This window comes from Ambystoma mexicanum, chromosome 9, assembly GCF_040938575.1.
Source record: "Ambystoma mexicanum isolate Mex_15411 chromosome 9, UKY_AmexF1_1, whole genome shotgun sequence".
NCBI classification, from domain to species: Eukaryota; Metazoa; Chordata; class Amphibia; order Caudata; family Ambystomatidae; genus Ambystoma; species Ambystoma mexicanum.
The window spans coordinates 1,446,555,891-1,446,573,130 of NC_090931.1; the positions used below are offsets into that span (position 1 = coordinate 1,446,555,891).

A 17,240-nucleotide genomic window follows, 5' to 3' on the forward strand; every position below is an offset into this window, starting at 1 on the left:
CCTGCAATTCCACAAAAGAATTATGCTAAATACCCTTCAATACAACATATTACCACACTATATTGTCACTGTTTCACTTACCCATTTTCATAACAGAACAGCACCGTTTAAGATGCATGTATATCGTCTATAAACACAAACTCATTTGCATCCTCGCAGTGCCCCCATTCTACAGATTCACAGCGCACGAAGGCACTCACCATCCTGAACATGCAAAAATGCTCCGTCAGTTTTAAATAGGTATATTAAAGTTCCAAACTACCCAACATTATGGCTGTTACTCTCGGCACAAGCCTATACCCCACCATACTGTCATGACCTAAAAATGTCCCCTTATTTGTTGGCCGCTACCTGTCGCCTCACTAACTGAGACCGAGCGACATGCCAGCATCACAATCTGCCGAAAATGTCTCTTTTGCCAAGCAGAGACCACAGCATTTGGCACCTAAACAAACCATGTCTCTTGGATCCGATTCGTATCATAGGGTTCCCATGTTCTAAGCATTGTTCATTCCTGCCTTAATATAGCTGCACACATATTTAGCTTCCTTCCTTCTAAGACACATGTCTTGCCAAATATCAGATTCCTTAAAGTACTTTCCCTTTTACATCCTAAGGGCAAACAGCACTTATAATACAAAGCTCAAACAATAGCACATTCCAAAGAACATTCTACGCTTCACCATCTCCCCCTGCTGCATGTGTGACATCATCAGTCACTACTGCTCAGCAGGGCTATGCAGAGCTTCATAGGCCAACGGTCGTTCACTTCCCAGGAGACCTCGCCACGAAAGGCTCATAAATCACCAGAGTTTCACACAGCCAAAAACATGATGTGCACGATAAGCACAGTACGGTGCTGCCAGGCTCCCATAACTTCAAAGCCTGCAATCGTCTCGTGAGAAGGACACCGTTTAAAACAACAGCTCCCCATTGCTATGAGTGCACAAGACATGGGAGTCACGTGTAGTCAGGCAAACAGTCCTCCTTGTTCATGTCAAATTCACATCCATTTCCCAAACTCAGAGCAGCGTCTCTTTTTTTCTATTGCCATTCTAACTTAAAAAATAAAAAAACGTAGAGTAGCATCACATTCCTCCCAGTGGGCTAGCTTTTCATTACATCTCACGGAGGACCAGGGTACAGCGTTTGCTTTCAACATCAATTTCCCAGTATTGCCAGTATTATCTTTCACCTGCTGGTCCAGCGCCATCTCCAGCCGCCAGGGCAGAGCTCTGCCTCCTACTTAGGAGCTGCCCATCCAAAAAGGGGCCTCTTTCTTGGACTTCCCCTGAACCCTGGGACGCAGTCCTCCTTCCTGCTCCTGGAGCTGATCCCTCTGCAATGGGGCCCAATTCCTGTTCCTGCCCCTGTGCTCTGGGGAGCCATGTCAGGGCTTCTCCCTGAAGACTCCCTGGGGCCCAGCTTGCCCACTACTTATGTGCGCTGGTCCCACCAAAGATGGGGCTTTAATCCTCCGGCTCCCCCTGCACCCTGGGTGATGGGACTTTTTGGGGGCGGTGTTGTCCTTCTCCAGTAGCTTGTCCTTCCTGCACCCCCTGCAGCAGGGTCCTCAGTCCATCAGGTTGTGGCACGTAGGTTACCAAAGACCGACTCGTCGCCATTGTTAAAAAGCAGGTTCCAGGCTCTTTAAGATTTCTTCAGGTAAGTTTATTTCCAAGTTCTTAGTTACATATCCACATGAAGACATAAAGGACATAAGCTGTGACAACACCGGCTCCCATCACCCAGGGCAAGCCAGCTGTAACCGCCTCTACACAGAACACTCACTCAGAATATTCCATCATCCACACATAAACATTCCACATGACATCTCAAGCTACCTCACCTCAGACAGGCACAATACAACATTATGCTCTGAGTGTCACGATGCCCTAGCTGGTGATGGTGTGTTAAGAAGTGCAGTTAACATAACATGAAGGTGCTCCTTGTGCAGTTTACCCTCTGAGCGTCACGATGCCCTAGCTGGTGATGGTGTGTTAAGAAGTGCAGTTAACATAACATGAAGGTGCTCCTTGTGCAGTTTACCCTCTGAGCGTCACGTTGCCCTAGCTGCTGATGGTGCGCTTAAGAAGTGCAGTTAACATAACATGAAGGTGCTCCTTGTACAGTTTACCCTCTGAGCGTCACGATGCCCTAGCTGGTGATGTTGCGATTAAGAAGTGCAGTTAACATAACATGAAGGTGCTCCTTGTGCAGTTTACCCTCTGAGCGTCACGATGCCCTAGCTGGTGATGTTGCGCTTAAGAAGTGCAGTTAACATAACATGAAGGTGCTCCTTGTGCAGTTTACCCTCTGAGCGTCACGATGCCCTAGCTGGTGATGTTGCGCTTAACAAGTGCAGTTAACATAACATGAAGGTGCTCCTTGTGCAGTTTACCCTCTGAGCGTCACGATGCCCTAGCTGGTGATGTTGCGCTTAACAAGTGCAGTTAACATAACATGAAGGTGCTCCTTGTGCAGTTTACCCTCTGAGCATCACGTTGCCCTAGCTGGTGATGGTGCGCTTAAGAAGTGCAGTTAACATAACATGAAGGTGCTCCTTGTGCAGTTTACCCTCTGAGCGTCACGTTGCCCTAGCTGGTGATGGTGCGCTTAAAAAGTGCAGTTAACATAACATGAAGGTGCTCCTTGTGCAGTTTACCCTCTGAGCGTCACGTTGCCCTAGCTGGTGATGGTGCGCTTAACAAGTGCAGTTAACATAACATGAAGGTGCTCCTTGTGCAGTTTACCCTCTGAGCGTCACGTTGCCCTAGCTGGTGATGGTGCGCTTAAGAAGTGCAGTTAACATAACATGAAGGTGCTCCTTGTACAGTTTACCCTCTGAGCGTTAGATGCCCTAGCTGGTGATGGTGCGCTTAAAAAGTGCAGTTAACATAACATGAAGGTGCTCCTTGTACAGTTTACCCTCTGAGCGTCATGATGCCCTAGCTGGTGCACTTAAAAAGTGCAGTTAACATAACATGAAGGTGCTCCTTGTACAGTTTACCCTCTGAGCGTCACGATGCCCTAGCTGGTGATGGTGCACTTAAGAAGTGCAGTTAACATAACATGAAGGTGCTCCTTGTACAGTTTACCCTCTGAGCGTCACGATGCCCTAGCTGGTGATGGTGCGCTTAACAAGTGCAGTTAACATAACATGAAGGTGCTCCTTGTACAGTTTACCCTCTGAGCGTCACGATGCCCTAGCTGGTGATGGTGCGCTAAAGAAGTGCAGTTAACATAACATGAAGGTGCTCCTTGTACAGTTTACCCTCTGAGCGTCATGATGCCCTAGCTGGTGCGCTTAAAAAGTGCAGTTAACATAACATGAAGGTGCTCCTTGTACAGTTTACCCTCTGAGCGTCACGATGCCCTAGCTGGTGACGGTGCACTTAACAAGTGCAGTTAACATAACATGAAGGTGCTCCTTGTACAGTTTACCCTCTGAGCGTCACGATGCCCTAGCTGGTGACGGTGCGCTTAAGAAGTGCAGTTAACATAACATGAAGGTGCTCCTTGTACAGTTTACCCTCTGAGCGTCACGTTGCCCTAGCTGGTGACGGTGCACTTAAGAAGTGCAGTTAACATAACATGAAGGTGCTCCTTGTACAGTTTACCCTCTGAGCGTCACAATGCCCTAGCTGGTGATGTTGCGCTTAAGAAGTGCAGTTAACATAACATGAAGGTGCTCCTTGTGCAGTTTACCCTCTGAGCGTCACGTTGCCCTAGCTGGTGATGGAGCGCTTAAAAAGTGCAGTTAACATAACATGAAGGTGCTCCTTGTGCAGTTTACCCTCTGAGCGTCACGATGCCCTAGCTGGTGATGGTGCGCTTAAGAAGTGCAGTTAACATAACATGAAGGTGCTCCTTGTGCAGTTTACCCTCTGAGCGTCACGTTGCCCTAGCTGGTGATGGTGCGCTTAAGAAGTGCAGTTAACATAACATGAAGGTGCTCCTTGTACAGTTTACCCTCTGAGCGTCACGTTGCCCTAGCTGGTGACGGTGCACTTAAGAAGTGCAGTTAACATAACATGAAGGTGCTCCTTGTACAGTTTACCCTCTGAGCGTCACAATGCCCTAGCTGGTGATGTTGCGCTTAAGAAGTGCAGTTAACATAACATGAAGGTGCTCCTTGTGCAGTTTACCCTCTGAGCGTCACGTTGCCCTAGCTGGTGATGGTGCGCTTAACAAGTGCAGTTAACATAACATGAAGGTGCTCCTTGACTTTCTATCAAAAAGACAATTGGGCCTCATTACGAGTTTGGTGGTAATTTGGCTGTAAATCTGCTGAATTACCCCCAAGTTCAATTACCGTTGCAGCCGCTTGGTCCTGTGGCTTTTCTATGGGATTACAAGTGGTGGTAGGGAAGTGTATTTTTGCTTTTTTTGGAGTCTGTAGGACTTCAGGGGGATTTCAGTAAAATTACTGCTGGCAGTAAATCCGCTGGGATAATTCCACTGTTTTTGGAGTAAAGGTGGAAGTTTTACCGCCAGCTTTTTACTGGAGGTAAATGTTCCACAATACCGCCAAACTCGTAGTACAGTGATGCGGTATTACATAGTAATGTGGCAGTAACGAAATGACTGCCACTTTTGTGCACACCGCCATCCATAGAGGCTCAATGGTGATTTTGGTTGAATTCATGTATTTCTTTTTCTTTAAGGGACAGCAAGGTTGCTGCTTCTAACAGTACTCTATTAAAATGGGTCGCATAGAATAATGTATGGCAAGGTTCTTTATTCTTGGCTCTTGCTCAATGCTTAACGATCCGCAGTTCGGTTGCCTTAGACTTTTGTGCAAACCACTTTAATTATGAGTTTGGGGGTGTTTCGCATTATGAAGTCCCTTAGCACTCCAGTGGGGTTTGGAAGATTTACCGCTGGTGGTAATTCTGCTGATGGAAAATACTACGTACTTCTGAGGAAAAACCTCCAGCCAAGGGCTGGACCATTTTCATCTAATTCACCTGCATAGATGGACGATGGCGGTGCAGTACAAATGTTGCTCATTTTATTGCCAACATTTTATTATACTGCCCGGCCATATTCCTATTGAGCAACCTAAGGACTGAATTTCTGGTTCAGCAATGGCTTACCATCCCATACAACAGCTCAGTAGCATCGTGCTCGCCTTGGAAGCAAGACGACACGGAGCAACACAGGTTCGATCCACAGGTCCGCTCTTAGAAACCTCTGGGTGTTAAGTGCGTTATAAATAACCTATCATATCATATCACATCTGCCTTCTAATTGGCAAGCCTCTGCGTACTACCTGGAAACCACTCAACCGGAAAGAAGTGCATGTGCACCATGATAGCTTGGGAAACCCTCAATGGGCCAACATGCTAGGCAAGCAATGTTGTAAATATTGGCAGACATCTTAGAAGGGGTACCTGCTATAACACTGGCATAGCCCAGGTCCCAGCCACCAAACAAGTTGTCATGGCCTGCCATGCAGAACAGCACCATGACATTATGTCCCTAATGCAGAAGCCTACAACCCCAGCACTGCCCCCCCTGCCCCCCACCAAGAACCTGATGCAGAACACCGCTAGGCCGGCCCCTACCCTAATACCCGCCAGGATAACCAGAAGCAAGGCACGTGTGAGACATGGCTTGAAATCCTAAAAACGCCTCTGAAGTTAGATTGAATGTATCTGGGGAAAAGAATACATTGGTACAGATTTTTATGCTAACTCTATGTTTTGCCTCTGGCAGTACACTCTCTTTTACAAGGGTAAAAATAGTTACTTTGTTTCTGAAGTGAAAACGTGTATTTATCACTCTCAACCTGTGTCAGCTTGATTAACAAAGTCACGTGTTTTTGTGGATTTCAAAAAGGGTTTAATTACAAAATTGCCAGCCAACAAGTGTTTCGACCTATTATGGTCTTCCTCAGGGTTTTTCAAGCAATTTGTTTGGTTCAGCTTTGAAATAGTAGCTGGCCAAGTCGCTGAACTGCTCTGTTAGTTGGGATTACGGCATAAGAATATACAGTCGTTTCTGAGTGTTTCATCGACTGAAATTACTTAGTGGTAATATACTTCGCCAAAATTAATTTGTGACAGTAAAATCAGTATGGATATGTTGAGCGGTAAGGGGCTTATAGGGGTGATTGAGAGCTGATTGAGAGTATTATAACGTGCAACATAACAAACTCAATTGTGTTTAGGCTCAGTTGGCAACTAGAAAAGGGAGGATTGGAGATAAATTTCAAGAACAAGTTCCTAAGAGAGTGTGGTCAAAAACCATCCAACATTTAAACAGATTGGTTTTTACCACTTTACTACACTGGTGGAACATCTCCAATTTCCAAATCTCCCATGGAAGACCGTTCCATAATTTGGGTCCGTACACACAGTCTGTATCCCACGATAGGGGAGTGGACGGTTAGGGGGTTGGTAATGAGGGATATGGGGAGGCTGCCCATTAAAAGAAAAATTACCTCAAAGTAATTCAATGAACTAAATTACCACTTCAGAAGGGGGTTCTCTACAGGGAACATGCTCTGTTTTGAGATGACATATGGTGAGCACCTGCTGAAAAAAAATGGTAATAGCTGCTAAATCACTACCAATGCCCAGATGCATCCGGGTTAGGTGTGCTATACAAATGACAAAATAAATACATAAATAAATAAATATATCATTTTTAAATTTTACAAAATGTAAACATCACAGATGAACATATTTTTTCCAACTACAGTATATAAATATATTCAAGTGTGAGTTAAACAGGTGTTATTTAGCAGAGTTCAATGGGTGGGATCCAAAGGTATTCTATGGAAAAAGGACCAATAGGTATATTTAATTTTTAACCACCCCTACCAAGGAGGGCACGCACTGCAGGGATCTTTCAAGAAACCAGGCCGCAGGATGGAATCTGGCGAGGCAGAAGGGTATCGGGTAATATGTCCCCATACATGATGTCCCCATACATGATGTTGCCGGAAAAAGCCATTAGCGACATTATATATGGAGACATTATACGGCAGAAGTATGTCTTGTATTTTTCTGAAGTCTGAACCACATTGTCTATCAATAAATTAGGTATAACAAATACATTTTTTAACATTGATTTATTTGTGTTCATGTTTAATGCAAACCTTTACACAGTATTAAAATCACATAGTATAAAGAACATTACAAACATTCACAGTATTCACTCAGTAATACAAATACTTATTAAACTTGGAATCAAAAGGACACTGTTGTATGGTTCATAAATGGACAATATGTATTTCCACTGTCTTTGCAAGGTAAGATAACTCAATGGGTTAATGCACATTATGCAGCTCTCTGTATCACAGGCAGGTCACAGGTTGTAACACAGGCTCGACTGATTCAATGTTTAATCCTCCTCAAGTCAAGTCAACACAAGCAGTACAGGTGAGTTTGGCAATGAGAACACCTATTATCAAAAGCACCAAGAGGCGAGTTAGTCAGCTTGTGGGACTTGAGCTCGTTGCCTCCAGGCTACATAGGGTGCTCAAATAACTAAGCTAATTTACAGGCTTCAATTTCATGCGAATGACAGGTTGAGGGCTAGATCCACCGAGGCAGCTTGTGGCCAGGCCAGGTGCCCTTGGGTCACGCTCCTTCTCTCTAAGCCTTTGAAAGTGACACACGTTGTCCTTTGCTGGTAGGCGGGAAAGCACAGCTCTGATCTTCTGGACCTTACTAAGGACTCCGCCACACCGGATTTTCATGAAAAATGGACATCTCACCAACAGCAACCTATTGGGGCGTCCAGCTTTAGTGGTAGGAAGTAAGCAATTCTGCAGTGCTTTTCCCTTCCCCCCGTCCCACAGTTTTACATATTGTCTGACCCCAATACAAATGAAGACGTGGTACTAAATGTACAGCGAAGGGATGAGGTGAGATTAGCCTGTGAGGTGGGCTCACCCTGGCAGAGCAACACTCTGGACTGCTGGGTGTGAGGAGCTAGCCTGCCCTTGCACAGGACTCCCACCCCTCATCACACACAAGTCCTTCCTACCACATGCCATAAACTCCTCCCTCTGTGACCCCAAAACAACACCTCCACTCTGCCTCAGTGGCTTGCTAGACACATATTAGACCTTTCCCCCCTAAATATCCTATTCCAACTTGAGTCCGAGAAAATCTGGGGAAAATGACCAATTCTGGCCCCCTGTAGGTGGCGCTACAGCCCTTCGAGAGAACACGCAGATCTAGTGCCATCACTAATGCTGCGTATATAGATCCCTGAGGATGCCTGTACATTAGGGTGACCAGATTTACAAAACGAAAACCCGGGACGGCCTACTACATAAAAGAAGGACTACCCCATCTCAGCCCACCCATTACCGCCCCTCCTCCTAGATGCCCCTACAACCACCACCCAACACCATTTCCAGCACTTCTCTTTTCTATAAATGATGTATGATCTAAATTGCGCAGTTTTGCCTGTTAATCTCGGCATGTTAATTAAAAACAAGCTTTCGGTCTAGTTGATATCACATGGCTTGCTGTACAACCATTTCCAAGCCAGTCTCTGTGGCACAGTCAGTAAGTGTTGTGGCTTATCCCTGAACGTTTGGGGGTTCGAGCCAATCTTCCAACTTCAAAATTCTGAAAGTGTTGTGAAAATAATTACAATTAGAATTGTTGTCACCTGCCCTTTGCCCAAAACCAGGACATGGTTTTTACATTTAAAAAACTCTCGGGACTGAGGGCCCAATTCCAGGACCGTCCTGGCAAAACCGGGATGTCTGGTCGCAGTGGGAACTGAACATGTGCTGGCCCATCATTACCCTGAGACTGGGCATAAATTAAGCTGGGGATAGCAAGCATTATCTAAAGATGACCATTTGACCTGCGGTGAACCAGTAGGAGTCGGACAACTTAATGGCATGTCTAAAAGGGTTTCATTTACATTGAAGGAAAACGTACTTGCTCTATCACTATGAGGAATGTTCGCTACCTAACCAAAGTGAAACTAAGGGTCAGGTTCAAACAAAAAGCCTTCTGTCCGAATCCTAAAATATCTAACTAAAAAGAAAATGGAGGCTTGCATAATAGCCTCGTTACGAACTTCTGCCTGGCCCACTTGCATTTGACTTGTTCTCTGTCTTAGAGTTCTTGCAGATTGCCTTCACAGCTTTAGTGTGATGCCTACGGGCCTAAGGGCCCTACGATGCCTACAATGCCTACGGGCTAGGCGCGCTAAACAAATAAATAAACGAAACTAAAAAAACTAACTAAGTAACTAGTTTCAAATGCTTTTGGAAAATTAACAATTATCATCGGTATGAGTTTCCCTCTCCCTTTGATAAGGAAACAGTTTTTAATTTCTAAATGTTCCAATCACTTCCGGATGCACTTTGATCTTCAGGTTACAGAGTATTCAACTTCCCTTCACTCTGTTTCAACATAGGACCAGTGTTTGTGCTTCCATGATACTCTTAGCGGCTGTTTCAGCTTTGATACACCGTGCCTGGATTTTCCACTCTCATTTAGTGGGGCTATGCCCATCTTATTCTCTTCTCATGTTTTTGGCGGCTATTCCAGCCTTCGTTACAGTGTTCATTTCCCTTTCTCTCTGGATTAGTGGGATCAGGTGCCCTTTACGTTCCCTTGACTTTTCCTACTTTGAACGGCTATTCCAGCCTTGAATCACATTGTTTGTATCCCTTTCTCTCTGGTTTAGTAGGGCCAGGTTCCCGTTGCATTTGCTTTGCGTTTCGTGCCTGCGTTGGTTGTGGTGCTCCTGGAAACCTTAAAGCTGTGCTCTCCCTCGCCTCCACACATCCGTAGCATCTCTTTCCCCATCTGTACCTCTCATGGCGGAAAAGGCGCATGTCACGAGGAGCGCGGGTGCTTTGCACCTGTCTTCTCTCGGGTATCAGCGTTGGGTGCTGGGCTCCAGGCCCACCACTGCTTTTCATTGGTCACACCACCCGAGAAGACACATGTTTTTCTGTCTCCTCCTTCCTGTTGAACGGAGCCTTTTGCCCGATCAAGGCACCCGCCTTGCGGCCTCCAGCTAGCATGTTTCTCGCTCTGCACGTCACCGCTGGTTTCGCGACTTGATGTGGCTCTGCCCCTCCAGGACGTCGATGCTACTTTGGCTCACCTCTGCGTAGCATTTTCTCACCTCTCACCGTGGGAGTTCCCTCTCCATTCACAGTCTGTTTCCTACTCATATACGTCATTAGAATGAATTAAATGATGCCTGTCTTCCATGATCATGGCCTCCAAGCCAGTTTCACTGTTACCTGAAGCCAATAGAATCAAAGAAGGATCTTTGTGAATTATAGTTGCAACAGGAAATGCAAAAGTTTTTCCGACATCTTTATATGCAGAAATGGTTGCTTTCAAAGGGAGTTCCATGCTGGCATGGGAGTGTTTGTCTCAAGAGGGGAGTCATTCCCAGTGAGGTCCCACTTGCCCAGACCCCTGGGGAGGGTCTTGCGTAGCAGGCTCACCTCCCTAGCCTCAAAGGGGGTGGCTCCCACCTGGGGGAAGGGACACATTGTCCAGATTTGTCAGAGACCCTGGGGGAATGACTGAAGTCACAGCCATTCTATCCTCACACCCAAATCATGAGGCAGTCCAAATCCGTGTATATAGTTCAATTCAACCAGCAGTTTAATGTTAGGGTGAGTGCTGTGAAAAAGTTAAGCGAGCGCCAAGCCGAGTGCGCGTTGTGTATTTGGTTCAATCAGGCAACTCTTTTATCATAGACATATTTGTTCAGCATAAAGAAGCGCAATGATTCTAATGTTCCGAAAGTGCTCTTTGATTTTATGTGAAGAAGCCAGGAAAGCTGAATGGTGTTATTTGTCCCCTCCCCTTTGCCAGCATGAGTGTTTTTAAAGTGTATACTAGGATTGAACCAGACTATCCAGCTTGGATGGAGCGGGATAGCCGGCATATGTAGCAAACAGTTCCCAATTCTAGCCCGAAAGTACAGTGGGTGAAGGTATGCATGGCCAGAAGGGGCAGGGCACCAAGAGGGGCAACGAGGCTCAGGGGCGGCAGGAAGAGGAGGCAGGTGACAGAGGAGGGGGAGGCAAAGGTGTCAGGGGCAGCCAGGAGGACCAGGTATTTCAGTTGTGAGTGGTGCTTATCTGGTAGAGGTGCAGTGAGAAGCAGCTGAGTCGGCATGTGGTTGGATTACAGGGAGATAGTACCTGCGTCCGGTCCACCTCAAAGGGGGGCGGGGGGCGGGGGGCCTCCAGGGTGCTAATGGTGAACGGTGCATGAAATTATTTTCTGAGATCCACTGATAAAAACATACCCAGAGCATATCTGTCATAAATTCTGGTATACGAAACCGGCCAGTGAATAGCTTACCACGCGGTTGGCACAAGGTACCATTACGATTCTATTGAGAAGAATACTTGACTGCATTTATTTCTGTTACTCTCTTACCTCTCTCTGCTTCTGCATAACCTACTTCCTGTGATCCGCCACGCCCCTGCTTGTGGGTGGGGGGAGATCCATGCTTGGATGCGGGGGATCGTTCCCTCCAACCGTCTTTGCAGAATTACAGGCATGTCATCTACAACGCTGAGGAGGAGGGTAGGTATGTCGTCCTGGATGGACTGGTTCCATGAAGGTAGAGTAGGCCACGCTCTGTTCATCAAGGTGTGATCATTGAATCTTCATAAGGCCGAGCCGTCAACTGATGAAGGCTTGGCTTGCGATTGCCGACCACTCCACCCCCTTCTTCCTTCTTCCTGTCGCAAGGAACCCATCCTTAATTCTTGCTTCTCATCATCAGCTGAAGAGGTTCAAATCAGCGACCCTCAATGTGTACCTTTGGAGAAACAAGGTTCCAGAGCAGATCGAGAGTGGAGAGCACCCCTTATTCCAGGAAGAGCTTGAGTCTTGGGTGACCTTTGGCCACGTAGTGGAACTTTTGTGTGAATTTACGCCTCTGCCCTTGCCGCGGGTTGCGCAGTAAGTGATGTTTAGGGCTCAAGTCGAGGGTACACGAGGGTGGACTCAGTCCTCCCCAGCTAAAATGCGAAACATTGAATGCTCTCTTTGAATTTATGAATTAAAGCCAAACTCGGGAAATGCTCTCTTTGAATTTATGAATTAAAGCCAGGAATCGAACCGCAGTCGTCAGGTTTAACCACTACAATATATAACCTAATGAAAAGTAACAACCAACTAAAGGTGAAATGTCACATTTTGGTACTGCAAGTCCCAGAGAAAACATTTGTATTGGTTCTTGGAGTTTAAAACATGTACACCTTTTAAAAGTTCAAAAACACTATTAGAAGAAAATATCCTCTCTTGGTTTTGTGTGTGTGCGTTGAGTTTATAAAGGCAAATGCCATTCGTCCTGTGCAATTTGGGTGGTTATACAAATGCAATTTAATGAAATGTGCATATTTCACCTGGATATGCTAATTTCTGGCAACCCCTGATGTTCATGTTCAAAACTCGCAGTCTCCCCTAAACGCCATCACCCAGTGTTGTTTACTCACTTCAGAGGCGTAGACAGGCTAGGGCCTGAGCGGGCAAGGCCCACCCAAAAGCTGTACATGCCCACTGAGCAGTGCTGTGTGGGTATTTGCAGATGTTAATATCACTGCGGTGGGCCCGACTACATTAGCTTCAGGCCCCACTTGTTAGACAATCCTGGCTACACCTCGGCTTCCTATATAAAAGACTAACACGTCTCTGCCAACACACTCTGGCTCTTCGATGCAGTCTTCTATTGAATTGGTCCTATTTCTATTTTCTATATGTTTATAGAGCGCCAAAGCCCTCAGGCATCCAGGTCCTAGGGTCCGCTCAGCAAGTGATGCACCCAACGGGTCTCCTCTTCACGGGTTCATTGGTAGATTTATTTAAATGCACCAGCCACATGTTCAGGTTTGTAATCATACGGCCTAACCCGAAGGGTTAGTTGTTTCTAATCCCATTTTGCATTGTAGAGGTGGTTACAGCAGAAGAGGTTCATGGCAGAGTTGTAGGGTCTGGGCAGGTGGAGGCAAATGCAGTGTTAAGAGCTGGGGAAGCTGTTAGGCGAGGGCAAAGCATCAGTGGTACGTGCGGAGGGTTTTGTTGACAAGTGTCCAACCTGGACCCAGCCCTACTGGTCTGTTAGATGTCCTGGCATTAATGCATGCAATCTTCATGTCAAGTTTACAAACTGATGGGACTTCCAGTCACAACCATGGCCCAGGACGTGCCCCGGTCCCAGTCTTGCATTCCCTCCCTTACATGTCCTGTAGTGCAGAATTAATTCTGTATATACCCAACATGCATCGTTGCTCACTGATCAATTGCTGCCTCTCCAGGTGCCTTCGTGCAGTGGGGGGATCTCACATCCCTGCTACTGGTGAAAGTTTCCAATTTCATCACACCATTCCTTACACGCTTACCCACAAAGCTTTGCTGCTTGCTGTCCCAGAGAGGCGCTGCCCTCACACCATTGGCAACCAGGGCAAAAAAGGCCTTCTTTATCTGTACAGAGAGAAAGGAGAGAGTACAGGTTATGGGCGGTGGAGGAGGGTCATACTCACTGCTTGACTTCACTACTGAGGGGCTACCTCAACTCTGGGTGGCTTACTGGGGCCTAGCCAGCCCTCCTAACTCCTAACCCGGAAGAATGCACACAAGCATCTTAAATTCAACTCTTCCAATTTCCCATACCTGGACTTCAGTCGCTAAGGTCGTTCCGACCACAAAGCGCATTGAGACCATACAAATGGAGAAATGGCACTATATAAATGACGACTACAATACAATACAAATACCTCAATCATTTGTATTACCAGAGAAGTGAGGAGGCGTGCATTGACTACCTCATTGCCTCTGACCCTGACATGTCTCTAGGCCAGTAAGGGGACAATGGACTTTATCACACTTTGTGGCCTTGCTCCCTAAACCATCACACAACTTCAAGGCTATCAGGAGCTGATCTCACGCATGTCCCTGCACCACTTGCCATCTCAAGCAGATGCCAGGTAGAGGCACTTCCTCATGACCCCTGACCCTGACACAGCTCAAGAGTTGGCAAAACCTCAGCTACCCTGTCCCAGCCCTTGAAGCTGCCACATATTCACAAATCTATGTCATTTCACACCCCCATGAATACCCACATGTGAGCAGTACACAAAATAGAGCATAAACTCTTGCAAATGTATTACATCTTTACTTCTACTTTGTGGTCATAAAAGAAGTCTGAAACACTTGTGTCTAGGCACGTTATAAATGCCATATTATATCATATCATATAGATTTTTAATATTATTTTCCTCAAATGGATCTTGATAATTCAAAATGAAGCAACATATTCTCATATCACATTCTTTGTAAGTCTTTCATTGATTAAAAAATATATTCTTTTTATAATAATGTTCTCGGAACTTCTCTCGGAAGCAGCAGAGCAATGTATCGCAGGATAAGGGTAACATTAACAAGCAGGAGTGTTGCGGAGCATACAGGTAGGTGTGCGTGTGCGTGTGCGTGTGTGTCAATTACCATGGCAGCACTCTGTTGAGTTACGGCTGGTGAGTACACCTGGAATCTAGGTCATGCCAGGGAGTGACTGAAATAGTCAGGTTTACATCCCATTCCGGAACAGGAGGAGGGGGGGAATGATGGTCCGGATTGTTACTGGGATGGCGTTCCATTGGATTGCAGCGTAGCAGGAAAATGACTGTGTACTCATTTTCTCCTTGCGGGCCTGTCTAACCTTAAGTCCTATTGCAAGTATTGCAGGATCCGATGGAGGAATTTAACTTAGGCGCCAGGTAAGGCTGGGTGCCGGCCGAAGTAGCTTAATGGGTGATGCAGGTATTTTTAACAGGATCCAAGCTGGTGAGGGTAATCGGTGCAGCCTGCATAAGGTAGAGGACATGTGGTTGAACGTGTGTGGCCCAACGATGAGGTGCTGAGGAATAAATAAACGCTAACAGCTTTTGATTGGCTGCTATCTCATAACCCATCAACCATTGCCAAATCTCTGTATTTGTGTTTGTGTTTATTAAAGCGCAAGCCCGGCTTGAGAGCAACGGAGCACTGGGCAATAGGTCATTCATTCGATGAACATTTCTCCTCTTTATGGCAAATAATAAATCATATTTACTAGTGTTACTGTGCAGCCCTAAGCTGGCTGGGTTCTGCATGTGCCTTGCTTTGTGCAGACGTCCCCGCAGACATTGGTAGAGCAATCATGAGCCCTACGATTACTCATTTCCCACACAATACAAGGATTAAACCAGTTCGACAACTTATATCGCAATAGGGAGCCAACGGAGTACGCCTTTGACATTGTTGGCCACTCCTCTCTCCTCCTCACATTCCAATGCCGTGGGTTTCACAAATCTGCTCTTGTCCGAATTGCTTCCTATCTGGAAGGTTGCTCTTTTAAAATCCCCTGGTAATGACAGACCTCTGCACCCACCTCTCTCCCTGTTGGCATCCCCCAAGAATGAGTCCTTGGATCTCTGTTCTTCACCCTCTATACCTCTGCTCTGGGTAAATTAATATCCTCCTTTGGCTTTCACTATCACAAAACAATGAGGCCTCGTTCCCAAGATGGATGCATGTGCATGGACGCAGTGCAGCCCGGACCCACAGCTTTAATACCCCTACACAGAGGCGTTGCTAAAGGATGGCTGGGGGGCTATAGCCCCGGCTCTTTTGTTTGTAGCCCATGATAGAAGCTCAGGGATACAACCAAAAGGCTAGCTAGCCCTGAATCCCGACATTAGTGCAGCCCTGGTTATTTTCCAGACCTAGCAACACCCCTGCCCCTACACATGCACTCAGTATATCTGTGTCTGCCTTACTGGGCCCTGTTGGCCTAAACTCTCACAGATCTGTGGCATACAACGCGCACCTGCTCCACGTTGACGATAATGAGTTAGATCTATTGTGATGACGCATGGGTGCATTGCCGCATGAGGAGTCATGCATTGTGCAACACTTTGCATCAGGCGGATGCTCACCAGGTGGCAAATCTGACTGGTGGGAGGTGGTTCTAGCTAAAGAGCACTTCCCATGTTTGGGGCAAAGATGGGCATTGGGCACACCTCATTATCGTGAACACCTTCTACACGGTTCTGCACCTTATGAGAAGCCCCAACAATCTCTAGAGCTGTAATCTGCAACCTACAGGTTGCTGGATGTTTTGGACTACACTTCCCATGAGGCCTAAGCAGCACAGTGAATGGCGATGGATCATGAGCATTGTAGTCTAATAAAGCATCCAGAGTGCTACAGGTTGCAGACCACTGAGTGATACTCATAATATGGAACACTTTCCACAGGGGCTCATGCTGAAGCAACCTCCCTAAGGGGGGAATTCGTACAGCGCTAGCCCCATCTATTGGTCTTTATTGAAGGGGGAGGGGGGGGCATGTTGAACAGAAATGGTGAACATAGCAAGAAATACAGACAACAGAGGCGGTCCTTTGGTAGGGCCCCTTCTCCAAAATTAACATGGATATTTGGATGAAAGTTGGCCAGTTGGTGAGGGGGGTATAGGGCTCTGACATACACTGGGGGAAAGACTGGATAACACCAATGAGACATATACACAATACTGGCCTCGTATATACCTCTGGGTATTAAGCGTGTTATAAATAACCTATCATATCATACTTGCATATGGTCAAAAAGAGTGGTGTCAAGTGAGGGTGAGATATTGGGAAGAGGATAGAGGGTGGGAGATGTCCAATCAGAGGCTAGCTGGTAGAGCTTCTCTGGTCTGGAACTTCTCCAGAGATGGACTAGCTTAGTGTTTTGCCAGAGGGCATGCCAGTGGCGGCGGACAGGTACGGAGAAGGAGCAGACATGTAGGAAATGCCATGGGTCCAGAGATGGACTAGCTGTGATGCATGGGCGGAGGGCATTCCAGTGGCGGGGCGCAGGTACGGAGAAGGGGCAGACGTGTAGGAGGTGCAGTTGGTACGGAGGGATGTAATTGACAAAGTAGAGTGGGGCAGACCACAAATACACTGGTAGACTAGAAGTGGGCATTTAAAGGGGGAGCCATCCAGCGTGGTGAGTGGCGGTGGGGGAGGATCTGGGTAGGTTGTGGCGCGTGCACGTAGTGAAGCTGAAGACTTTGTTGATCGGGGAAGAGAAGTGTCGAAGACTATGGAGTGAACTTGAAAGATAGTCAAGTTTGCTTGCCACAAGAGTAGAAATTAGAGTTTTGGCCAAGTAATGGATGAGGTGCGGTGGATAACTCTCGCCGGCATGGCAACAGCCCTACTAAACCTTTGGAGCATGAGGGCGCTC

General features: G+C 46.6%; 1 protein-coding gene across 3 annotated transcripts in view; it reads right to left on the reverse strand.

Annotated features, from left to right (window-relative positions):
- Positions 1–17,240, reverse strand: part of PRKAG3 (protein kinase AMP-activated non-catalytic subunit gamma 3) — a 340,336-nt gene that overhangs the window by 136,841 nt on the left and 186,255 nt on the right. For all 3 annotated transcript variants that reach the window (XR_011274756.1, XR_011274757.1, XM_069616869.1), the window contains exon 7: positions 13,370–13,451. Coding sequence is in view for 1 of the 3 variants with exons in the window: in XM_069616869.1 (XP_069472970.1) it covers positions 13,370–13,451 (82 nt within the window). In the remaining 2 variants the exon portion in view is untranslated. The remainder of the gene's footprint in view (positions 1–13,369; positions 13,452–17,240) is intronic.